General features: G+C 51.2%; 2 protein-coding genes across 2 annotated transcripts; both read left to right on the top strand.

Annotated features, from left to right (window-relative positions):
- The first annotated feature begins 580 nt into the window (after positions 1-580).
- SELENOW (selenoprotein W) lies at positions 581-8839 on the top strand. Its single transcript, XM_073321455.1, has 6 exons — positions 581-870; positions 3569-3593; positions 4145-4198; positions 5152-5226; positions 6700-6819; positions 8029-8839. The coding sequence occupies exons 1-5, from the start codon at positions 842-844 to the stop codon at positions 6778-6780; spliced, it is 264 nt and encodes an 87-aa protein (XP_073177556.1). The 5' UTR covers positions 581-841; the 3' UTR covers positions 6781-6819; positions 8029-8839.
- Positions 8840-11694: 2855 nt separating this feature from the next.
- Positions 11695-16747, top strand: LOC140902013 (histone H3.3A). The gene is made up of 4 exons (XM_073321584.1): positions 11695-11841; positions 14004-14159; positions 15127-15280; positions 16060-16747. The coding sequence occupies exons 2-4, from the start codon at positions 14032-14034 to the stop codon at positions 16186-16188; spliced, it is 411 nt and encodes a 136-aa protein (XP_073177685.1). The 5' UTR covers positions 11695-11841; positions 14004-14031; the 3' UTR covers positions 16189-16747.
- The last annotated feature ends 9061 nt before the right edge of the window (positions 16748-25808 follow it).

The raw sequence follows: 25808 nt of genomic DNA, 5'->3' as shown, positions 1-25808 counted from the left end.
CCCTTTCCCTCATGAGGAAGGCAGAAGGAGGGAGTGGGAGAGAGACAGTTGTAGGATTCCCTTGCCCTCAATGGATAGGGGGATTTGTGGGGTCAAAGCAGGACAGTCAAGCCAAACCCAGGACTGGTGGAAGGTCTGCGTGTGCCCATTGAACTGTACCCATGCCCTGGCCCAGGAATGCTGCTCTTGCACAAGTCTGACTTTGATCGCCGTGTGGGGAAGGAGCAGGTGTTGTGGGGAATTCATTTTCGAAACCCTGAGTTTAAGGATCTGTAAGGCCGGAAAGCTTTTTCTCCCTTGCAAAGAAATGCCCTAGCCTCTGGATTGTATAGGCTCCTCTCTGCAACGCTTTCGTTATGGGACTGGACCTTCGTCCACATGTTCAGGGCAAAGTCCTAGCTCTGGGTAGGGGAGGGAGAAACTTCTTTCCTAAGGTAATTGCGCGTTAGTAAAATGATTGTCAGGGAAACACCAGCGAATTTCTCCGCCCCCCCCCCCGGTTAATGACGCGACAGGGCGCGCCTGGGGCCAGACCACTGCAGCGCAGGAGACAGGGGGAGTCCTATGCGCCATTACCAGACCGCTGCAATCACTTCTACACCCGTTTCCCACGAAACACAGCCCTAGTTGTGCCGAACCCAGCGTTCCGGCGGGCGGAGGAGGGAGCAGCTAAGCGGACTAGGTTTAACGTGCGGGGGAACAGAGGTGCTGTCCCCCGTCCCCCCCCCCCTCCCCTCCTTTGCTGCCCGCCGGTGGAGGCGTCGGCACGGCGCTGGTAAAAGCGGCCCGTTCCGCCTCCGCACGCGCCAGGTGCCGGGCTCCCCGCGCGAAGGCCGCGGCCATGGCTCTCCGGGTCCGCGTGCTGTACTGGTAAGCGCGGGCGGGGAGCGGCGGGCCGCGCGGTTGCAGCCCCCTGGAAGAGCGAGGAAACGGGTCCGCGGCGGCTGCGGCAGGCTACGCTGGCGGGCGTGGCCCCGGCCCGACGGAGCTCGAGGCCGGCCGAGCGATGCGCGTGTGGACGCGGGAGTCGCAGGAAGCGTCTGGCCGGCGTTAGGCTGCGGGTGTTGCGGGCCGGTTGCCTCCTCTCGGGGCTCGTCTCTCTCGCCAACAGAGGACGGTCCCGTAAAACGTGTTAGCTCCCACGCCTCCTGGGCTTCGTAGCAGAGCCGAGGGCGGGGTCGTGTTTTCGGGGTAGCCCTGAGCACCCCGGTTACAGGGTGGGTGGCAACACCCCTTGTTCCATGCTCTCTGTGTATGTGGATCCCCCCGCCCCCCGTGTTCGCCACTGCCTGCATCCGATGCAGCGAGCTGTAGCTCGCGAAAGCTTATGCTCAAGTAAACGGGTTAGTCTCTGGGGTGCCCCAAGTCCCCCTGTTCTTTTTGCGGATACGGACTAACCCGGCTGCTGCTCTGAAACAGATACACGCAATCTGCTAGCCCTGCGTTGGCCCGGGGTGGGGTATTTTAGCAGACGCCCCACAGGCCGGGGAGGAAACCTGCTGATCTAGCGAAGTATCCGTTACAAGCAGCGAGACCGGGGGATAACTCCCGCTTCTTGCCCCAGCTGCTTAGTGGTCCTGACCCAAAGCCCCTTGAAGGCAGTGGGAGGCGCTCTGTTGATTTCGGGCCCTTCGGGTAAATCCTTGTATGCTGTTACTGGCCAGGCCACAGGACAAACTGTGGGGAATGACCCTGTGCTGCCCTCTCGGGGATGGTCTGGCTGGGGGCCGGTTTCACGCCCCCTTGAGATCAGTTGACCGGCTTGGAGGGTAACTGGGCTGATACCTTGGCTGTTTTGGGCTTAAACTGAGAGCTCTTTAAGAAACCTGCACGGGTGTTGTAGGGGATTAAGCTGCTTCTATCCCACAGGGTGAATGAAGCTGCTTACAGCCTAGCACGCACTGGCTGAATGGTAGGTGGACTAATGTCGCCTCTGTGCAGTCAGGCGAGTCCTCGTTTATATTTGGCACTTCTGCTGCAAAGTGGCAGCTTACACGCCCTCTCTGCCCACATTCAGTCAGCCAGAGCTTGAAATAGGTATTGTCACCCTGGAATAGACCGGCATCTCTCTTGCTTAGTGCAAGACACCTTAATCCTGACCTGCTGCAGCCTTTTCTAAGCGAATCCTCTGACAGGGTGCCTCTGTGCTGATCTGCATCTCCTCCTTCTGCTAGAGTAACCATGGCCTCCCATATACACAACTCATGCCCCTCAAGCATGACCCACAGCCCTCCATGCACCTATAGGTCCGGCCTCCCCAGGCACGGCTCCCCAGTATCTCCTGCTACTCTGACCTGAGCTGCCTCGCTTTCGGTCCATAGACTTCAACTTTCTAACTCGCCTCTTGCAGCTTCACCTGTCTTCAAGAACGTGCGTAGTCATGGTAGCTGTGTATCCTCTGGTTATCGCGGCATAATGAAAGCGCCAGAGCAATACTGAGTCTTGTGTGCTGTGGAAGTGGAGGGGTTATTCCGTGCTCATGGGGCAGCGGTGAGAAGTGACTGCTCAAGCTGGGGTGGAGTTTAGGGGGGAGGGGAAAAAAAGGGGGGGGGTAGGAATCTCACCTCCTTGCTAATAAAATAGTTTTATCCTGCAGAGTTAGTTGCTGTGACTCTAGGGCTTAGCCAGCTCTGTGACGGTGTTACAGAACAGCATTCGGGGTCTTCTGAGAGGTTTCTGTTCATGGCAAAAAGCACCCTCCTGCTCTACATTCCCACGCATACTAGAATGACTTCTGGAAGCGCTCTCCTCTGCTCCCTGAGCATCTAAAATAGACACAGGAAGGGCTGGTATGACTTCCCTCTTTCAAAGCTCTTTCTCAGCAGCCAGTTGCTCTCTTGCACCTCCGATAGAAGGTGGTTAGGGGGCCAGTTTGTCCCAGCACCAGCAGGTGTGAGCGCAAAGTTCATATGCGCCCTATTCCAAATATTAGCAATTAGCGTCTGTGGATAAAGTCAGCAGTTGACTGTTTCTTGACACAATCTAAATGCAATGAAAGTAACCACATGGCAAGAAGGTTCAACTTCAGTCTTAAGTTTCTAATGAAAACAACTAGCAACAATCAGCATCGTTAGTGGGGTTTTACCCTCCCCGTGATTTGTAATTATCACTTTCTGTGGACCAACATCGATGCTCAAAACCCAGGGAGATGTCCTCAAAAAGGGTGTCATGTTCCCATCTACTGTCTTGTCCCATAGAGAAGACAACAGCCTACTACTTCTGGAGGCAGCATGGCCTTGTGGACACAGCACTGGCCAGGGTTTTGGGATTCCCAGCTCTGCCACTAACTTGCTTGGGTGTCCTTGGACACGTTCCTTTCCCTTTGTAAAATGGAGCTACTTGATGCACCTTTGCAAGGCACTTTGAGATCGGTTGATGGAAAGCACTGTAGAAGAGCTAGGTGGTGGTATTATTTTCAACCTAATGTCGTTCCCCTTCATCTCAAATAGCAGGAGTCCAGGTGGGATTAAAGGAAGCTAGGTGCTCAGCTCCTGTTTGAATTTCAGCCTTTGTTCCTTCTTTGGTTAGTGTCTAGATGCTGAAATAATTCTTCTTTGTCTCCCTGCAGCGGGGCCTGAGGCTACCTTCCCAAGGTAAGCGACCAGCTTCCTCGGTTCAGTTCCAATTATAACTCTAGCGGTGGTGGGTGACCTGGACTGAGGTGCTCTAGGATCCCATTCCTGTTCCCAGCACTTGGTCCAAGTTACTGGCCATCTGCAAGGAGAGGAAGTTCTGCTCCAGAGAAAGTTGGGCCATAGCATGTCATTGGATCTGCTCCTGGAGCATCCCCAACCCTTTGCCCCAGCCTGACCCAACGAGAACTGCTGGGCTTTTCCTCCCCCTTCAGTCCCCAATTGGCTGCCTGGGCTGTCTGAACCTGTGCATGAGGAGGTATAAATGGAGTTGCACTGGTGAGAAAATTGGTGCAAAGGGAAGCAGGAAGTTGGGGTAGAAAGGGCTCCTGTACTGCAGCAGGCCACATGGCCTGGCTGTGTGAGGCTTGGCTCGCTAGCTGGTATTGTTGCCAGCTGTTTTTTTAGGTGCGTGAAGTAACAGCAGAGCCAAGATTCAGCTGGGGCAAGTCCTGACGAAGACTTCTCAGGCATTAACTCTGGGTTCTGCCTTTCCCCTCTCTCCTCTCTAGTATCAACAGCTCAAGAAGGAACTTGAAAAACAGTTCCCAGGCAAGCTGGAGATCGTGAGTATCCCAGGACTGTCCAGTTCGTGCAGAGCACGTAGCTTTTGTGTCTGTCTGACTCCCAGTCAGAGAATATGCACAGCCAAGGAATGGCTGTGTCCTCTAAAGCTCCGGTTCTATACTCTCAAAACTCCTGTTGCCTTCAGTGGGAATCTGCGATGCAGGAGGCTCTAAATAAGTCCCTCCTCATCTGGTGGGACCTGACTGAGAACTGTTGGACTAAGAGCATGTCATGTCCAGCATAAATCTGGAACATAGTTGTCAGATCCATGGTTCCTCTAGTCTAGTATCTTGTCTCTGAAAGTGACCAGTGCCACACGCTTCAGGGGAAGCGGTTAAACCTCTCAGATGGGCAAACAGGCACAAACATAACCATGGGGAAAGCTTTGACCTGATCCTGGGCTGCTGCTGGTTGGCTTACAAAGCATGCCCCGTGTGGTAGAGGTAAGGGAAGCCTTGATCAAGGAAGCATGGAGAGTGGCGTTAAGGTGGAAGGAGGACGGTCCTGCAGGACTGAAGATGTTTGGACAATCTAGTATCATGTCCTGGTTTCCTTGTGCGCTTCAATCTATATATACTCTTCTAGATTATAAACTGTTCGGGATAGGGATTCTTTGATATGTTCAGCACCTGGCACAATGGGATCCTGGCTTCTAGAATACAAATTAACTTAATAGATTCTAAGGTCAGAGAAGGGCCCATTATGATCATCTAGTCTGACCTCCTGTATGACTCCAGACCAGAGAATCCCAACCTGTCATTTCTGCATCAAGCTCACAACATCTGTTTGCAGATGTATTCTCCTCTCTGGTGAGAACTGTAGGGAGCACTCCTGTTGAATTAGGAATCTTCAGAAGAAACTAACATGAAGGGGAGAGCTGGCTGCTTAAAATAGCCCAGACCCCCTTGGGGCTCTTCATTCTCAAGGTGACTGACTCCTCTTCTCTGCTTAGAGTGGCGAAGGGACCCCTCAGGTCACAGGATGGTTTGAAGTGACAATTGCAGGCAAACTGGTGCATTCAAAAATGGTGAGTGGTCTCTTCCTCCCCTCCCATCTAGTTCCTAACCGAACTGCTCAGCTGATAGTCACCAGGGCGGGCGATGTGCATGATCCAGAAAGACTCCTTCATAGAGATGTTGTGAGCACAAGGCTGGGAGCCTTGTCTGGGCTGACATCTGTAGCCAGAGTCCGCTGTTGAAGCTGGAGCAGTAGTCCTGTCTACAGTTGTACCAACTTGTACAATGATCCCCTTAGAATCTGTATGCCGAACAGGGATCGGGGGGGCGCTTCTAAGGAGCACTCACTGTGGGTCAGCAGGTTGGTACTCTTCCTTCGGTGCTGCTGGAGATGAGACCTAAAACACCTATCAGCCACTAACTCCTACTAGCCCACTCACTGGGCTTGCTAGTGTTAACTCAATGCTGTGTTCATGTTGCAATAGGAGTAACTTATCTTGACTCTCTAAACTTTCTCTGCAGTTGCAGTAGTATACAGGCTGTGGTTTTTTATTCTCTCTTCTTCTCCCACCCCTTCTCCTAATAGCTGGCATTTTCCACCTCAAAGATGGCTGCATTTCAGTGGTGGATGAAACCTGCATCCTTTATCGCCAAGGATAGCAAATTGAAATGTCTTATTAGCAGCCACCACTGCTGACCTTCACAGGAGGAAAAATACAGCTCCTTAGAAAACCTCTTTGACGCTAAAATAGCCTTTGGCTCTTGCAGCTGCTGATGCTGCAGGTCCGGGAGGGTGGGGGGATTAGAGCTGTTGGTCCTACATTAAAAGTTCTTCCACTGTCGTGTCAATGTGAGGTGGCAGGACTGTTGAGCTCTGTGTCCTTAAGGATGTTCCAGGGGCCTGCTGAACTTCAACTGTCCTGTATGTGACACCTTCTAGAAGCAGTTGTGTTTGCCCATATTTCTTGGCAGGGGGAAAGGGGCTGTAAGTTTCATCTGAGCTTTTTTTTTTAAAGCTAATATTTTGTTTGAGCTCTTTGTGAGCCAGGGTGGTCCAGCAGCAGAAACAAGCTTTCTGCACTCGCTGCTGTAGCCAAGGAGTAGCTGTGAGGTTTTTCTGAGGCCGCTTTTCAAACACTGCATAGTCCCTCCGATCCTGGCGCTGCTGTCCTGTAGAAGGCATCTTGCTGAGGAATACTCTTAAATAGGAGTGGAGATCTCCGTGGGCATAACTCTGGACACAATCAGTGGCCATGTTACCCTGGAGAATTATAGAAGCTTTAAAACATAAAAACGGCCATACTGGCTCAGACCAAAGGTCCATCTAGCCCTGTATCCTGTCTTCTGACAGTGGCCAATGCCAGGTGCCCCAGAGGGAATGAACAGAACAGGGAATCACCAAGTGATCTGTCCCCTGTTGCCCATTCCCAGCTTCTGGCAAACAGCCTTCTCATGCTCTGACTACTTTGAGCCTTATGGGGCATGTTTGGGGGGCAAGGGGGGGGGTTCAGCTGTCCCCTTGCTAACTGGCTCCTCTCTGGCAGAACGGAGATGGATTTGTGGATAATGACACCAAGCTTTCCAAGATTGTGGCAGCCATTAAAAAGGCGTTGGCTTTGGGATAGGAACAGCAGAATGCATCGATGGCTCTGTACATAGCACAGGTAAGTTTGTGGGTCTGGCTATCCCAGTAGTCCTCTTTGTCATTCCTCCTTGGATAAACGGAGCCTTGCTGCATGTGACTTTCTAGGAGACCTTTAACCAAGGTCCTATCCCCCTCGGCATGGGTATTATAAATATGATGGGGCACCCGAAAGAGCAAGGACTTGCCACGTTATGGTTGGTTAGAACGTCACCCCACCCCAACCGCTATTATGCTGACTGCTGGGGCAGCTGTTGTGCTTCACCCCAGAGATAGCTGCATTTCAGCTTATATACATAGACAAGGAAACACTTGGGAAAGCTCTCTGTTAAAATGCTGTAATGCTGCAAATCCTAAAGCTCCCAGCCACTCTGGTTATGCTGGCAACCACCAACAGGGCAGAGCATTCATGGGAGGCAAAAAGATTGGCAAAAGGGGGTCAGAAAATGAGCATGGCTCTGGTTGGCTGAGGTGCTGTGAATCCAGGTGGTGATGAAAGCAGATTTGCCCCCTTGGTAAATCATACATGCAATCCCCAGAACCAAAGCTAGAACCCTGGTCTGTTGGATCCTAAAATGCACCCTTTGCACTGCCAGGCTCCCCCCTCCGCCCCCGACTTCCTTAATTAGTCCTACGAGGTCTCTTGTCCTCTGTGTGGCGATTGTGTTATCTTGGGTTTGTCTACAGTGTTTTTATGTAAACAGTAGAGGGCACGGTTACACTTGCATGATGTAGCTGCTGCTTCCGGTACATCAGACTGGAAAGGGCCTTTCTGAGCCTTCAGTCCACTGCTCTCACAGACGCTCCAGCATAAAATTCTGGACGTAAACTTATCAGTCTCCATCTTCAAACTAGCTCGCCCCCACTGCTCCGTTTCGGAGGCTGTTCCAGACCCTTGGTTCCTAACCGTCAGAGGAGCTTCTCGTTTCCAGCCTAAACGTATTCACGCTCAATTTGTAGCCGTTTGTTCTTGTGCCAATAATGTCCTTGAGCTTCAATAGCTCTTCTGGTGGTTTTCCCCACAACACCCTGGCCTATTTAGAGAGAGCAATCAGATTTTCCCCCTCTCAGCCTTCACTTGGCTAGGCTAAACAAGCCAAGCTCTTTCCATCTCCTCTCCTAGGATGGGCTCTCCAGCCTCCTGATCATCCTAGTAGCCCTTCTTTACACCTAGTCCAGTTTTATTTTTAAATTTCAAGTTTAACTATATATGTTCCTTTTCTTCGTCTAGCTTGATGAGCATTTGCTTCATTCAGCTTGGCCGAGCGCTTGATGATGGGAGTTGCTGAAATGTCCTCTGGAGCGTGGCCATTCCCAGAAGTTTTTGCGCAGGATGCTGGTTTGAACGAAGGCAGATGAGAATCCAGTTCTGTGCTTTGGCATGCTTTATATCTGTATGCAACACCTGTCTAGAGTTGAAACGGCCCCATTAACGTGCCCTGTTAACACACTATGTGCCATTAAGGTGCCTCTAACTTTGAATAATTCTTGAGTGAGTTTCACTGTTCAACCTTACAGAGAAATCTGTCTTAGTGCTGATATAGCAACAGCAAGCTCTTTGTCTTTGGGATGAAGGCTGTCAAGTAAGGGAGGGTTACCATCTGGGAATCCCATCAGTGTGGGAAGAGGAATTAACTGCTCATTGTCCGGTATGGGGGGAACTGGGAGGGAAATGAGATAAAATGTTTTAAGGAATGACTCAGTAGTCTGTTTATAAAACTCCTGAGTTTTAATTTAAACTCCCTATGTTTTCTTAAACTGTCAAAACAGTCAAAACAGTTTTTCCCTCTTCTGCAGAACCTTGATACAGTCCTGACAAATCACATTGAGATGTCCCAGCTAGGCAGTGGAGCTTGCTCACAAAACGTAACCTCTAAATCTTGGCATTTCTGAATCGTGATAATGCACTTCCCCCTTCCAGGGTCACCCAGTGTTTTAAAAAAAAAAACCCAGAAAGACAGTTTTGCAATTTTGCTGTATGATTTAACTTTTGTTGCACTTCAGAAAGGTGTCTGTCAAATAAAATAATGAAAATTTGTAAACTGGTTGTGTAGTGGCTTCTTTCTAGTGCTTGCTATCTGACCAAAGACAGAGCAATAGCAGAATCTCCGTTCCCTTGCACTAGGGGGTATAATTCTTCTATACCAGTACTCCGAAACAAGCGGCGAGTGGTCCAGCGCTTCATTGCAGTGTGACGATCATGAAAACAGCATTCCAGGTCCTATATCCAAACCTATCAAGCTCCTTCCATCTACACACTCCACTCCAGCAAGCCTGATGCAGTTTTCATCTTTCCAGACTTCTTTGCAACCTCAGTAGTGGGGCTACTATTGAGATGTCCTAACTAGGCAGTGGATATTTTTAAAGCAGCCAGGACCTTGCTTTTTGTGACATCAAAGTTCTCCTGCTACATCTTCAGGGTCTTGTTACAATGACTTTGATCCACAGTCCCCCAAACCTTGAAACAAAGGAAAACTGGTGGCATTTGCAGACCAATTCTGTATTGTGACACCCCCCGCTTCAAGCTACAGTAGCAGAGAGTGCTGCAAGTCAAGATTGTGGAGCTGGGCAGAGCTGGGATGGAGAGTGAGCTGTAAATGGGGACTGAAGTACATCAGCTGTGTGCACAATGCCTACCCTCTGCTAATATGTTCTTAGTCTCATTTTCATGAATACTAAAATAAACCTCCATTTAAAAGAAAAATTAATCAGCTTGGCACAGTTACCCTTGTAACTTGTACCTATTATGAAACAACTCTTGTAAGTAACCAGTAAAGGAGTAAATCCTCTGTCTGCTGGGGCCAGGCCAGTAAGAGTTCTCTCTGCTGCATAGGGTGAGACTTATTTAAAGCTCTGACCTTCCATTGCCAGGACAACTTGATGCCCTCTCCTTACCTCCCCAAACACCGTTTTTTGTAATAATTTTACCCTTTAATCCAACAGGCCTGTTTTTGTTCTTCCACAATTGATTTGATTTAATGGGGAGCCTAGGAACCCATGACCATCTCTGTAGTGTTTAGGGATTAGCTCAGAGCCCCCAGATTTCCAGTAGAGCGGAGCTAGTTGTAAATGAGTTCTCTCACATCCTGGATGTCTCCTATATGAAAATAGTTTAAGATAATGCACCTTGGGGACGGTCTTAATTCAGATCTATTGTCAATCGGAACTCTCCTTTTTAAAGGAGGTCTTAAAAGGAAAAACGGTGGTCTTGTGGCTCAGGCCTAAAACAGAGGTTCTTGTTCTGGGTGTGCCAGACTTGCATTGTGACATCACCTCTATCTCCCATTCCTCATCTGTAATATCTATCTTGCCAGAAGCAGCTGAGGTCAAATTTCAGTCGTGTTTGTAGTGTTGCAAGAGTCGGGGTGGAGGGATGATAGGGGAGGACAAAAAATACAATTTATTAAAAATTAGTTAAAAAAATACACAGTTTAGTCCAGTTTTTAGCAACTCTGGTGAGGGTGACGAGATACAACTGTGCCCTCTGGTGCCCACAATGATAAATGCAAGTAGTATAAATTAGTGATTTCCTGGTGGTAGTTTTCTGAATATCCTTGCAAGACAAATCTAGGAATTCATGGTTTATTTCTAGTGGGGTAATGTCCTGAGGAGCCTAGGCAGCATCAGATGCCTGACTGTGCTGGGCTACTGTAGAAACACTCAGGGAGAGATGGACGCTGCATTTAGGACTCCTATATCTTTGAAGAATGAGGCATCAGAGTGAGTTTTGAGTTGTCTAGTAACAGTGGGCCTTAGTCCAGTTTGAGCAGAACTGGATCACGCAGCCACTCCTATCCGTTCTCTGCTGTAATTGAGTTTGTACCGGCAACCCCTTAGAAATTATTACCAGAAGGCCGCACGCTTTGCTGCTCATGTAGGCTGAGTTTTGTGGGTTATCCAAGTGCAAATGGAGGCCCAGCTGGATGGGCTGCCGAAGAACAGGGGCCGTTATGTTGGGTATTTCACATTCATACAGTAGGAGATAATCCTACCTCAGAGAGCTTATATATGTTTCACACCATCTACCGTTGGACCATCTTTTGAAAGGGATCCATTGTTCTTCATAGCCCCTGAGGGTAGCACAAGAAGTAATTGGTTTAATTTGTAGCAAGGGAGAGTCACATTGGATACTAGGGCAAACTTTCTTAGGCACCGGAGCAAGTGACCCAGGGAGGTTGTGGAGTCATGTGAGGGTTTTATAGTGACATATGTGGCTAGTAGGCATGACTTGGCATGGCTTATACTGGGAGGTTCATATGACTAGTGCAAAGGGCTTGATATAATTTGTCCACTGGAAGGAGTTGCCAAAGCTTCTGCAAGGGCCTTGACATGGTATATGTTGGAACGGTTGGTGTAAATATGCGGGGGAGGGGTTGGCATGTTACATGTAGGGAAGGTTGGCATGACACACATGGGGGAGGCACTTGGTGTGATATGTGCTGGGGTTTCACATGTTACATGTAGGCAAGGTTGGCAAGATGCATGCTGGGGGGCGCTTGGCGTGACTTGTAACAGAGGTTTACTGTGTTACATGTAGGCGAGGTTGGCGTCACACATTCCAGGGCTTTGGCGTGTCACACGTAGGCATGGGTTGGTGTGATGCACATGGGGGGGGCACCTGGCGTGACTTTGTGCCAGGGATTTTACATTACATGTAGGCAAGATTGGCATGACGCATGGCAAGGGTTTAGCCTGACTCGAGGGAGGTCTTAACGTAACTCACGCAAGGGGCATAAAATGCAGTAGGGTGTGTGGTTAAATGAAGGCTCCCCCTTGCCAGCCCTGTGACTGGGGGGAGGCAGGGGCAGCCTAGGTGGCGCTTACAAGATGGCGCCTACACAGCCTGGTTCACCTCAGCTGACCTCCCCACCCCTCCCCTCTGCCCCATTGCATGATGGTTAAATAGCCCAGCCGGGGAACCCGCCATTTTCTGCTAGGGCTGGCGGGAAAGGCGGGAAGGGAGCGAGAGCAGCGCGAGCGCCGGCGCGGGACTCCCAACGGCTCCAACGGTCGCTGCTGCGAGGGGCGCGAGCCACACACACAGGTAATAAGGAGGCGCGAGACACCCCCGTACCCGGGCTTCCCCCTCGTCCGAAAAAAGGGGGGGTGAGTAGAAACCGAGATCGTCTGAGGAGCCCCTTCCACCAAGTAAGTCCCGCCTTCCGTCTGTATCCTGCAGCTCATTGGTCGGGCGATGCGAGAGCACGGTGGCCGCGCTGATTGGCTGGAAGCCCCTGAGGCAGCCCCGAGGTCGATTGGTCATGAGCCGCGTCAATCACCGAGGAGGCTTCGCGGCTCAACCCCCTTTCTTGTCAGGTTACATACCGGTTGGCTGGCGACGCTGGCCAATCGGGAGAAAGCCTCGGTTAGCCTGGGGAAGCTCACCTGACACTAGTTAGCTAATCAAACCCAGACTTGGCGCAAAGGCTTCTGGAAGATGTAGTCTTTCTTTAAAAATAACACTTTATGTGGGTAGAGGGGGGCCACCTGGGGCGGGGACTGGGAGCTGGGACTCCTGGGTTCTCTTTAAAGCAAACTCTGGTGGCTTTGCAGGGGCTGCATATTGGCCATGGAGGTGGGATGCCATGGCACAATTTGGTGTGGGGTTGCTATTGTCCTTGGCTCCATCGCCATGGCGCCTGGTTACCACGATCGCCATGGCGCCTGGTTACCACGATCGCCATGGCGCCTGGTTACCACGATCGCCATGGCGCCTGGTTACCACGATCGCCATGGCGCCTGGTTACCACGATCGCCATGGCGCCTGGTTACCACGATCGCCATGGCGCCTGGTTACCACGATCGCCATGGCGCCTGGTTACCACGATCGCCATGGCGCCTGGTTACCACGATCGCCATGGCGCCTGGTTACCACGATCGCCATGGCGCCTGGTTACCACGATCGCCATGGCGCCTGGTTACCACGATCGCCATGGCGCCTGGTTACCACGATCGCCATGGCGCCTGGTTACCACGATCGCCATGGCGCCTGGTTACCACGATCGCCATGGCGCCTGGTTACCACGATCGCCATGGCGCCTGGTTACCACGATCGCCAGTGACTTCAGCCTGGTGCCCAACGTGATGGTGCTCATGTGGAGCCAGCGCCTCAGCGGGGTCTCACGTGGCATGGAGCCGGCTCTGAGGCCAGATCTCTCTCGCTCTTTTCGGGCCCAGAGCAGCCTCCGCTCCAAGAAGGGTTAATGGCCCCTTGCTTTTTGCAGCCTTGCCCCCCAGCTTCCAGCCAAGGTGACCCTCCCCACAACAATCCCTTTTCCAGACTCTCACTCATGCCATTCCTAGCTGGCTCCCTCCACTGCCTTCACTTCCCCAACCCCACATGTCTTCCCGCCCTGTTTCTGAGCGATCGGGGCAGCAGGTTCTTTCCTCCCCCGCCCCCCAGCTGGCCCTACTGATCAGTGGTGACCCTCAGGGGGGAAATCAGTGACTTTTTCTCACTGTTGGGAAATATCACTTGTGGGTCTGTGCAAAAACTGGCAACTGCAGAGGGCGGAGAGGAAAAGAACCCAGGAGTCCTGACTGTAAATCCCTCCTGCTTTAATCCACTAGACCCTAGTCCTTTGCCAGACCTGGGACTCGAACCCAGGAGGAGTCCTGGCTCCCAGACCTACTTCCTAATGTAATCACTGGATCCTGCTGCCTTCCCAAGCTGGGACTAGAACCCTGGAGTCCTAGCTCCTAGTCCTAAGCACTAGACCCCATCCTCCTCCAGAGCTGGGAAGACAACAGTTCTTGTCCTCTTCCATGCTGGGCAAATCAGGTTACTGACTGAAATGATCATTTTATATTACAGCAGAAACAAAACACAGGTTCATCTGTGACACTCTAGTCGGGCACTGTTATAAATGAAGTAATTCTGAGTGAGCAGTTGTGGAACTAACAAAAGCTTTTCAGGGATTTTCTAGTCCTTTTTTTTTTTTTTCCTACCATATAGTGCCGGAAATGTTCCTAAACATTTATATGACGACCTCTAGGGTTTCCATAGTATCTGAGCGTCTCACAGTCATCAAGAGATTCCTCTTCCCAACACCCGGGAAGACAGGGCAGTGTGACTAGCTCCATTTTACCAGTAGGGAACCACATTGGCTTAGTGACTTGTAGGTCACACAGGGAGTGATGGGACGCGACCCCAGGTCAAGCTGTTCTTGAAAAGGTTAAACTGATTTCTTCCCCTTTTCCCTGCAGATTTCTTCTGCACTAAAGACCGTCCAGAATGGCCCGTACCAAGCAGACTGCTCGTAAATCCACTGGTGGGAAAGCCCCCCGGAAACAACTGGCCACTAAAGCAGCCAGGAAAAGTGCGCCTTCCACTGGGGGAGTGAAGAAACCTCATCGTTACAGGTATTTGGAGTCACGCTTTCTCTGCTGGTATGCATGGGAGACGTAAAGGGGAGTTTTGCGGTTTGCCATTATGAGAAAAAAAGTAACGTGATATGTCATAGTACATAAGAATTAAGGCTATGTCTGAGGGAGCATGGGCTAGTAGTTAGGGATTCAGATGCCTGAGCTGGAGTTCTCTTTGCCAGCCATGCCACTGACCTGCTGGTGTGGTCTTCGGGAAGTCGTTTCCCTTCTCTGTGCCTCAGTTTCCACTCTCATCCTTTGCCAGTCTCATCTACTTAGCATGTAAGCTCTTCAGAGCAGGGACAGTTTCTCACACTGGAATGGGTGCGTACGGGGCTGAGCCCAGAGAGGCCTCGACTGAGATCAGGGTTCCGAGCGGCTACTGTAATTAGAAATAATAAATAATGTTTGTAGTGAGTAGTTTTATAAAATATTATCCTCTCGGCTGGCTTATTAGAACAGAAGCGTAAGGGACAAACGCGTGCATACAAAGGCGCTTGTAGTCAGCTCAGCAACCCATGTTTGATAGGGCTCCTGCCCAGCGGTTGAGATGTCATCATTGTTCCAGTCCTTGTTTGGAAGGAGCTGCTAAAGTACTTAAAAAGCCACTTAAAAAGAAAAAAAGCTTAGATCTACCAGTGGCCTAATATTAGGGGCTGTCAACTTTTGTTGATTCCCTTTAAATACTGCACTTTATTTTGTAACAGGAAAGTTTGTGAAATTGACAGCAGTGAAATAGGCCAGCTTAACAACCATGGAGTCCTCTTTGTCCCCAGAGACTGTGGCAGGGCAAGCTTCTTCTATGCACTGTGTGTGTGTGTGTGTGTGTGTGTACAGCTGAGACACTTGCAGAGGAGAAGGGAGTTCTGTCTGCAGTCCTTGGGACTCTGATGTCTGGGTGTGGTTGGGATCATTGGGGTTAAATTTGGAGCCCTTCAGGTTATGTCTTTGAAATCTCTTCCAGGCCTGGCACTGTGGCCCTTCGAGAGATCCGGCGGTACCAGAAATCCACCGAGCTGCTGATTCGCAAGCTCCCTTTCCAGCGTCTGGTCCGTGAAATCGCTCAGGACTTCAAGACGGATCTGCGGTTCCAGAGCGCAGCCATCGGAGCCCTGCAGGTAGGTGACTTTGTCTCTCTTCCCCGCCGGGGAGACAGAAGGAAACTTGTCTAACTTGCCCCCAGACAGTGGGGAAGTACCTTCCAAAGAGTGAGCCCGACCTGCTTTGCACTCATCAAATCTGTGGAAACTAGACATGGAGGCATCTGCAGAACATACCTCTGCTGCTCAGAGCCTCTGGCTTCAGAATGTAGAGTCTAAATTCACTGTTGATGTCCACAGATTACTGCTTTTGCCCCAAGGGGCCACTGCATCCTAGTGGGGGTGGGTGGGTGTGGGTGGGTGTGTGTGTGTGTGTGTTTTTACAGGCAGAGGAGAAACACTGACATTAGTGACTGCTGCAGTGCTCAGCTTCTCTGTCATTCCACTCACTCATGGCAGGGGAAAGCATCCATGTCTCAAAGCCGCTGGCGTGGGGGTGTTGAGCACATAGCGTTAGAAAGAGCTGCCACATTTGAGACTGTGCTGCTTGCTAGTGTAGATGGGTGGGGCATGAATTTGGGATCTCTGAATTGGTTTCCTCACCTGCCAAATGGGGTTCAGCTGACACTTGGGAAGCCCTTGATGCACACAGAGCTGGGTAGGTGCTAAGCATGTAGGGTCAGTTTTTCAAGAGCGCTCAGCCCCCCTTTAGACATCAGAATAAATGGCCAAATAAACGTCACAGAGCAGTAGGAAAAATCTGGCCCTCTGTACAGTGGGAGCATTTGGATGCCTCCGAAAGAGACTGTTGCGAAACAAATAGAGCTGTTACTTCTGTTGTGGTTTTTCCTTGGTAGGAAGCCAGTGAGGCTTATCTCGTGGGTCTCTTTGAAGACACCAACTTGTGTGCAATCCACGCCAAAAGAGTCACCATCATGCCAAAAGACATCCAGCTGGCGCGTCGTATCCGCGGCGAGCGGGCTTAACTCACTGGCGGCTGATATCTGCTCTCACAGTGTATTAGAGTAGACTCTAGGTTTGTGTTTTTTCCTACTCCTGTTTGTAGTGGCTAGGACACGGGGAGATGTTATAAACCTATCTTGGCAAGATGTAAGCCATCAGGAGAGTTGAATCCGTTTGTTCATAATGTACAAGCAAAAAAAAAATTTGAGAAATTTACAAGACTTGGATTTTTTTGTTTTGTTTTTGTAAACTTTTTTTTCAGAATTGCAAAAAAAAATATATAAAACAAGGGGGAAACATTTTTGAAATGTCTGGTTTTATACACAAAACTAAAGTAGATTTAGGCATAACATAAGGAGCTTTTGGTCTTCGGTTTGTAAAAATATATCTGCAAAAGATCACGCTACACTATATTTTTCATTATTTGATTTCTTTTTTTCCTTTATATCTAGAATGGGCATGATATTTAAACTTGTTTTCTTATTTCCATCTGTCTCGTGAAATGTGACTTGGACCTTTGTAACTTTCAGGTTTCTTCACCCTGTGGTGGGAACAAAAAAAAAAATAAATGCTGAACAATAACCTTTTTGCTTCCTTAATCTTGTATTTGCTGTCACACTAAGACAGGGGTGTCCTCCTCTACAGTAAATCAAAGCAACGTACTGTGTGCTGACACAATGTCCAAAGTTCTGTAGCTCCTTTTAAGGATCTCCGAGCCTTTCTGGGAGCATTATTTAAGCCTTTCAGAGCCTTGAGGGGAAAGGAGTGTTAGATCCTTTTTGAAGATGTGGGAAAATAAAACTTAAAACTTAAAAAACTGTTGTAAGTGACTGGCCCAAAACCACAGCAAGCCAGTGGCAGAACCACAAATAAAACCCCGGAATCTGGAATCCCAGGTCCCTGCTCCAGCTAAGCGACGGCACATCCAGTTACTTGATGTGACACTATATCCTGCAATTTGGCTTCAGGATACAGAGGAAAGAACCTCCCCCCTCCCTTTTCCTGTTGTAGTGTTCACTTCATGCAGTGGGATACAGAAGACAGGGACTCAGGACTCCTGCGTTCTTGGGCTGACTTGCCATGACCTTTGGCACAGCAAAGCTGCCTGTCTATCTCCTCACTGGTAACTCTGAGAGTGACACATCTGTGCCGGTTAGGTAATATTTCTGAAATGCTTTGGGCTCATCAGTTTGAAGGGTACTACCTAACCGGTAGGTGCAGGGGTTATTGAACGCTGATAGATGATAAGCCTTTGTTTTAACAGCCCTTTGAGAAGATGATGATTTAGAATTGCAGTGTACTTGTAAACACCTACTATTTCAGCGGTCATGTTCCATGCAGGCCGGGCTGTCTTTTGCTCTGGGGGTCAGATAGTGGGGGGGAATTACCTATGCTGATAGGGAGACCCCCCTCCTGTCACTAGGTAGACTCCACACTGAAGTGCGACAGCTGTTCTGCTGTTGCATTTCAAGTACTGACAAGCCCTTAATTTCACTGCATGCTCTTCCTGCCCCAGAGAACTCTGATGGCACGCAACTGGGCCCTGCTTAAACTCACTGAGTCAAATTCTGCTCTCCGCTGTACACGACAGTGACTTCAGTGGCGTTACTGCAGTGCTACAAAGGCATAGCCAAGATCAGAATCGGGGCCACTGCACATTTCCAGCTCATCTCTGCTGGTGAAGGGTCTGGAATTTCCCATCTGTCCTTTCTTGAAATGCCCTCAGCCACCCAACTGGATATTTCGTACTTGTTTTCCAAGAGGATCTGTTCTGATTGGAGCAGTGTCTTTGCCTTTAACACATACTGCCCTTTAGAAAAGAGCGGCGGGCCTCTTGCGATATGCATGGAGGGAAAGGCTTTCTGTAGGTTGAGTTGGTGGTGGTGGTTTTGCACTGACCTACTTTTTGCATAGGCGTTCTGTCCTCTGTAGGATTTGCTTGGGAATCTTAGCGTCTGACTCCATAAGACACCATTAAAAAAGCACTTTCCTCTCACGTGCAGTTTTGGATTGCTGCTGCCATTCAGTGCCCACTTGCTTAATGTCTCGGAAAATTCAATCGCAAAATTACCGTGGTGGGTGGGTCTGTATCTGAAAGCATCATAAGTTGAATAGAAAACGTAGCAAGGGTAAAATAACGTGCCAGTAAAAAGTTGGAATATCTGTAGCTTTATTTATCTATTTCAAGTATCTTCTCTTACAAATGCTAATGAATTTACACCTGGCAGTGTGCCTGGGAGGTAGATCTGTATTACAGTCCCTGTTTTTTAAAGAGGGGTAGAGAGAGATGAGTGTCAGTGGCAGAGTGAGAGAAAGAACCCAGGAGTCCGGACCTACTGTCTTCTGCCTGGAAGTGCCAAGCCAAGCACAATCCAGGCCTGGATTCTGTTCCTTGGCAAAGTGGATGTAAAATGCTCACATTCTGCTATAAGTGTCTTTCATTCACTTTGCAGTAGGGTAAATAACTGCAAGGTAACATCCATTCAGGCCCAAGATTTCTGCTGCAGGCTCTGACCTGTGTCTTGTGCATTTCCACCCTTACTGCTCCCACTTATTCTCTTTCAGCTGGGGTATGGAGGGAACCTTCCATCTCTTGGTACATCTGTTCTGTCAAATCACCACAATGCAGGTGCTAAGGGCTCTGAGCAGATTACCCTGCAGCGCTGACTTGATTGCACTTGACAAGTTTACATTAAATGTAGAGACAGAGCGAAAGCCCTGTTTTAGCCACCTTAAGTGGGATTACAGTGCTGGTGTGTCAGGGCTGCTTTATTTTTTCTGGGGTAGCATAGGCAGATGGGCCTTTGAGGACATGCAGTCCCCTTTGCTTAAAAAGGACAAGTGTGTGGAGTTTGCGGGGGGGAGGGGGTGTTTTTTCTTTCTTTCTTCTTGTTTGCAAAGCTCTTAATATCTCTGTATCTTACAGGGAGGCAATGTGGGCTAGTGGTTAGAGCAGGGGGGGCCGGGACTCAGGCTGCTAACAGTTCTGTTACCTGCTCTGAGGATACTGATTAGAGCAGGAGATGAGGAGGCGGGACTCCTGGGTTCTGGTCCCTGCTCTGGGTGGGGCGTGGGGGGGGACAGGTTGAGCAGGGAACCACAGAGTGGATTTTCTGATTTCTAGTCCTGAGCTGGCCCCGACTCATTCTGCGTCCGTCAGCAATTTGCACCCCCTCCCTCGGGCCCTTTGTAAGATGAGGATAAAAGTGCCTACCCTACAGAGGGGGTTGGCCCGGCTTTGTTGTTAGCAGAGCACTTTGTGAGCGTGGGTGACAATGCTACTCAACAGCCAAGTATTTATTATTAATAAACAGCCTTGTCAAAAGGAAAGGTACAGCGCTGTTAGGAAGCCAGCACTTATCCTCTGCATCCCAACAGACCGTCCATCTAACCAGTTCCTTTCCACTCTGCCTTTGGATCTGTGTTGAGTGGGAGGCCCGCAATAAAGGGCATGCTGTTTAGGGGGAGCCGGTGCCTGGTGGGCGGTCAGGACACAAAACCTGATGAACTTCTATGCTTAAAATAGGGCCGCTGCTCTTTACCACCTCCTCAGCCCCCATCTGTGATCATCCAGTGCTGCACAATGTGATCACTCAGACTTCATAAGAATGGCCATACTGGGTCAGACCAAAGGTCCATCGAGCCCAGTATCCTGTCCCCTGACAGTGGCCAATGGCAGGTGCCCCAAGGGGAATGAACAGACAGGTTATCATCAAGTGATCTGTGCCCTGTCACCCAGTCCTAGCTTCTGCCAAACAGGCTAGGGACCATTCCTGCCCATCCTGGCTAGTAGGTCCATCAATGGCTATCTTCCATGTATCTATCTAGCTCCCTTTTGAACTCTGCTATAGTGGTGGCAGTGGGAATGGAACCTGGAACCCCCTCCTCCGAAAGCCTAGGCCTGGTTCTAAAAGAAATTCCCATTAGCTGGAAGTTCTGATTCTGTCTGTCCGAGGGCACACCCCAGCAGTGGGCCGTGAATGTCAGGTGATCTTTCCCTTCTAAAATACCCAGGCATACTCAAGCCCCGGGGTCTGCTTATTGTGAACCCCTAAAACACCAGGCAGGATATTTGACTTGTCCCACTGGTATTAGCTTTGTATAATCAGTGTCATTCTTGCCAGCCCAGCGAGGACCGAGGACTTTGTGTGTGCAGTGATCTGCCTTGTCAAATTCAGCCAGGCCAGTGAGCAGAGTAATGTGTTAAGGCCCAAACAACCCTCCTAGATAAATATTGTTAAAGGAACTAATTATATCCTCCCCTTAAAAGGGGGGGAATGCAGAGCACCAGCCCCCTCATTCCAAACATCTCCCCCGTTATATGGGATGGGAGAGCACCGACTGGTCTGATGTGCTTAGGACAGAAGGGGGTGAGTTAAGGAGGCAGCTGGCGGCCTGTCAAGGCTGACAGCAGACTCTTGGGAGCTCCCGGGAGAACAGGTCAGGAGACTGGGAACGGAGGGATTCAAGTTCTAATCCTGAGCCCTGCCCCTGGCCCGCTGGAGCAACCCTGGGATTAGAACCAGGCAAATCACAGCCTCAGTTCCCTAATCTTTTAGTGTCCCAGAAATATCACCTTCTCCAAGGCATTTCACGGATTATGAAGCCAGACTGCACCACTGTGATGGTTTAGTCTGGCCTCCTGTGTACCATTGGTCATAGGCCATCCCAGCATGAATTCCGGTTTCAGGTCCAATAGCTATGATTGGATTAGAGTTGATCTTTTACAAAAACATCCAATCTTTTTTAAATGTTTCCAGTAATGGGGACTCCACCGCGACCCGTGCTAGGTTCTTCCAGGTGTTAATCACCCCAACTGTTTAAAATTTTGCACCTTAATTCCAGTCTGAATTTGTCTAGCTTCAGTTTCCAGCCACGGGATCTTGCTGGACCTTTGTCTGCTAGATCGCAGACCCTCTGGCATCATCAAAATGCTGTTCCTTCTTTAGGTACTTATACCTTGGGATGAAGTTACCCCTTCACCTTCTCTTTGATAAGTTAAACAGGTTGAGCTCCTGGAGTCTGTCACTATAAGGCATGCTTTCCACTCCTTTAATAATGCTTGTGGCTCTTCTCTGGCCCCTCCAATGTATCAACCTCTTTCCTGAATTGTGGGCACCAGAACTGGACACAGGATTCCCACAACGGTCACACCAGGGCCAAATAACCTCTCTGCTCCTATTTGAGATTCCCTTTTTCGGTGAGGGGATCGCAACCCTCCCCTTACCATGTTGCTACGTGCGACGGGAGCGGGATCCCTGTATGTGGAAGAGGGTCATGGCCTGGACAAAGTTGAAAAGCACCAATTCAGATTGCAAGCTCTTTGGGAGCAGGGTATGTCTCTCACTCTATGCTGCACCTGGAGCAATGGGGCATGGATCTGTCACTTTTAGGCGCTACCATAATTCAGATGCTATTAATTTCTGCATAAGAATTGCAAATTTATGGATGTCGCTTGCGTCCATTGGGAACAAATTTTGTTTTTTTCCCCCCGACCCAAAGGAATTTCAGATTCAAAAATGTAAACAACAAATCGTGTGTGTTTGCACTGAGAGAGGATCATTTTGAAGGAGGAGAGTTAAAGACACACTTGGTTCTGGAGAAATTGGTAGAAATTTCACTGCTGGCAAATGAAACCAGTGTCTTGAATCTCTGGAACGTAATCTGACAGGCACAATTTCTAGTCCCCTTGTAAAGAGGCTTAGTGACCATGGGAGGGCAGTGGTGTGTTAGCTAAGAAGTGTATCCTCGAACCTTGGCTCTAAACCGAGCTGTTCATTATCAACAACCATCTGTTGTTGGAACCAGGTTTAAGTCACAAAAGCTTATACTCAAATAAATGTGCTCCAAGGTGCCACAAGTACTCCTTTTCTTTTTGCGGATACTGACTAACACGGCTGCTACTCTGAAATCTGGTGGGAAAGCAACTTTGGAATTTCCCTGGGTTGGAAATTCTTCAATCAACCAGCCCTAAAGTGGATCCTTTGCCTTCCCTTTCCGGGTGGTGTCTTGAGAATGAACAGGACCTTTGGACTGAATGACTAATGGGAGCTGCTTTGTGTCCTGTTCTATCCAAATATCTTTTTTTAAAAAGAAGGCAAAGTTGGTCAACACCAGCCATGTAGGAGGAAGGGTGATCTGATCTAGTGGTTAGAGCCAGGACTGGGGAAGCCAGGCTCTATTCCCAGCTCTGGGGGGGGGAGTGTGGTCTAGTGGCTAGCAAGAGAGAGGGCTCCTGGACTCCTGATTCTGGGGAAGGAGTGTTATCCAGTGGTTAGAGCAACACTGGTAGTCAGGACTCCTTGGGGTATTCCTGGCTCCCTGTGTGACCTTCATCTCTGTGGGCCTCAGTTCTGTTGTCTGTAAAAGGGAGATAAATAATCTTTTTTTTTTTTTTTCCCCCTTTCCTCAGTCCTGGCTCTTTTGCCTGTGAGCTCTTCAGGGCAGGGCCTGCCTCTCACTCCTGGTTGGAGATGCTAGGTGCTGCCATAACACAGATGAGAGACACACTTGTTTGCAGCAAGCTACACTGGTGGCAAAAAGTTTAGTGCAGGCAGGGCTTCATGTGGGTTAGGAAGCTAACAGGCTGGGAAACATTGGCCTATTCAAGAAGACTTTCTCCCCAGGGACTTTTCATCTTTAATTTGGCTGCGATTCGTTTGTGTTCCTTCCCTCCCCTGCACTCTGCAAATGATTCCCACGTGGCTGGAGATGCACTGCGCCATTTGAGGTGAGGTTAGGAAGTCAGTCTTTCAATTAGGGCCGCTCTGCCATGTGGCCACAGCTCAGGTCTGGCCTTTGACCCCGGGGCAGGATTTGAATTAATGTCTTAAAGGTTTGGAAATAGCTGCGCGTGGCGCCACTTCCCACTGGGCTTGAAAAAGCACTTCTTGATTTCTTCCGCCCCCTCCCCATCCTCGTCCTCTCTCTGTCAAATAGGACAGATCCAGGCTGTAAATATGCCCGGAGGAAGATGCTACTGACTGTGCAAAAAGAACTAGTTTGCTTCTGTTGCTTGGCTTTAAATTCAGCCTGTGCTAGCTGAACACAAAGAGTCACAGTGTGGCTACACACACAGGGCATGTAGCTTGTAAAGAACTGATTGGATGGAATCAGAATGGCTTGGCTGTGTGTCATACCCCCTCTATGGCCAGCAGTTAATGGGGATTCTCCTTTAGCTCAAGAGGCTCGGGCCTGAGCTTTCAAAATAGGAGCAGCAGGGTTCCAGCCCTGTTCTCAGCAGCCAGGGCGTACGCTGATTTGTTACACTGGCACTATGAATCACGTCCCCATGCTGAAATGCAGCCACTCCTGGGGTAGGATGCAGCAGCCGCTGGCTAGGACAGGAAGTGAAGGCCACTCTCCAGCTGAGGCAGAGGAATTTCAAATGCCTCGAGGTGGGGAGTCTGGAGCAAACACCTTTCCTGCAGCATGAGGTTGAAAGGGCCTGGCTTTCTGGAAAATGGCACACCAAGCTGCCCCGGGGGTCTGAGCATGGACTGCGAAGGGACAGCGCCTCCTCCTGACTCCTCCACCCCACTCCCTGCAGCACAGCGCCCCCCGGCACCACGCTGGGGCTGGGGTGGTTGGCACTGACTCCAAGGGAAGAGCACCCCGTATTGAATGCCCCACAGCACCCCTGGATTTCCTTTGCACTCTCCCGTCCAAGGGCTGGCCAGACCCTCCCCAAGCGGTACATGCTACAACTAGGGTGGGGGAGTTTCTCGTGTGAGGCGGCTAGTGGCCCTGAGCTGCCCAGGGCCCCGTTCGTTCCTGCCTGTGCCTCTGCATGGCAACGAAGTCGACAGGAGACCAAACAGAAGCGCCGCTAGCGAGGCCAGGCCCAGCACTCTGAGGAAGCAGGCGCCGCGTTCCTGAAAAATAATCCTCTTAGCCGGGCAAAGGCTGTCTTTGTTGGGCTTGTGCTCACAGCCTCCAGAGCAAACCCAGAGCCGTGTGCTGGGCTGCAGACATGGGCCCAGAGCCTGGCTCTTACTCCGGGCTGCCTTCTCTCCCGGTACATCCATTCCCCTCTGCCACAAACGCCCCGCGGCTTACGCCTCTGGCCAGCGGCAGGCCTGTCTCTGTGTCTCTTGGGACCGGCCGGCATCATGCGGCTGTCACACCCCTTCCGAGCAAAGGCTCTGCCGACGGGCTCATTTATGTAACGGCTGGAAGAGACCCACTTCTGGATCCTTCTAATGACAGATCCAGCTGGCCGGAAGAGCGAGCAGACTCTGTGTGTGACCGCGCTGGGCAGAGCTGTAGGAGAGAGATCTTGATGGAGCACACCGAGAGGCCGGTGTTAGATAGTGAGATGTCTGTGTTGGCCTGAGAGTAGCCTGACCACCAGCTGGCATAGCTGAGCTCCAGCTGGCAAGCTCAGCTAGGGCCCGGCTGAAATCGGACCCTCTTGGTTCAGCCCCACTCGTCCCCCCACCCCAGGGTAGTGGATAAGGCAACGGGCTGGGGCTCGGGAGATTTGCGTTTGGTTTCTGCCTCTGCTGTAGCCACCCTGTATGAACTTGGGCAAGTCACTGAACCAGCCTGGACTTCGGGTTCCCCATCTCTACAAGGGGGAAACTCACCCTTTCCCTATTTGCACTGGCAGCTCTTTGGGGCAGGGGGTGTCCCTCGCTCTGGGGTCTGGGCGGCGCCCGGCCCGAGGGGGCCCTGATCTCGCTCGGACTCTGGGCGGCGCCCGGCCCGACGGGGCCCTCATCTCGCTCGGTGTCTGGGCGGCGCCCGGCCCGACGGGGCCCTGATCTCGCTCTGGGGTCTGGGCGGCGCCCGGCCCGACGGGGCCCTGATCTCGCTCGGGCTCTGGGCGGCGCCCGGCCCGACGGGGCCCTGATCTCGCTCTGGGCTCTGGGCGGCGCCCGGCCCGACGGGGCCCTGATCTCGCTCTGGGCTCTGGGCGGCGCCCGGCCCGACGGGGCCCTGATCTCGCTCTGGGCTCTGGGCGGCGCCCGGCCCGACGGGGCCCTGATCTCGCTCTGGGCGGCGCCCGGCCCGACGGGGCCCTGATCTCGCTCTGGGCTCTGGGCGGCGCCCGGCCCGACGGGGCCCTGATCTCGCTCTGGGCTCTGGGCGGCGCCCGGCCCGACGGGGCCCTGATCTCGCTCTGGGCTCTGGGCGGCGCCCGGCCCGACGGGGCCCTGATCTCGCTCTGGGCTCTGGGCGGCGCCCGGCCCGACGGGGCCCTGATCTCGCTCTGGGCTCTGGGCGGCGCCCGGCCCGACGGGGCCCTGATCTCGCTCTGGGCTCTGGGCGGCGCCCGGCCCGACGGGGCCCTGATCTCGCTCTGGGCTCTGGGCGGCGCTCAGCCCGACGGGGCCCTGATCTCGCTCTGGGCTCTGGGTGGCGCCCGGCCCGACGGGGCCCTGATCTCGGTTCGGGCCCCTAGTTGCTGCCGTATTAATGATACACTGGGTAGCAGCCCAGCTGGCTTGCCCTGGCCTGGCAAATCCTTCGTTCTCTTGAAGCAGGTGGGACTAAAGGAGCCAGATGTCTGTGCTGTAGCAAAGAGGAGGCTCAGGAGGCGACTAATAAGGAATAATGCCCAGAATCACTGTGGAAATGGCATAGGGATCCTGCCTCTCGGGGCTGCCACTCTGCCGTGGCACTCTGTCATCGCAGCGTT

Source organism: Lepidochelys kempii, chromosome 23, assembly GCF_965140265.1.
Source record: "Lepidochelys kempii isolate rLepKem1 chromosome 23, rLepKem1.hap2, whole genome shotgun sequence".
In the NCBI taxonomy this organism is placed as follows: domain Eukaryota; kingdom Metazoa; phylum Chordata; order Testudines; family Cheloniidae; genus Lepidochelys; species Lepidochelys kempii.
The sequence above is the reverse complement of the archived record's forward strand: the minus strand, read 5'-3'. Positions and strand labels throughout refer to the sequence as shown.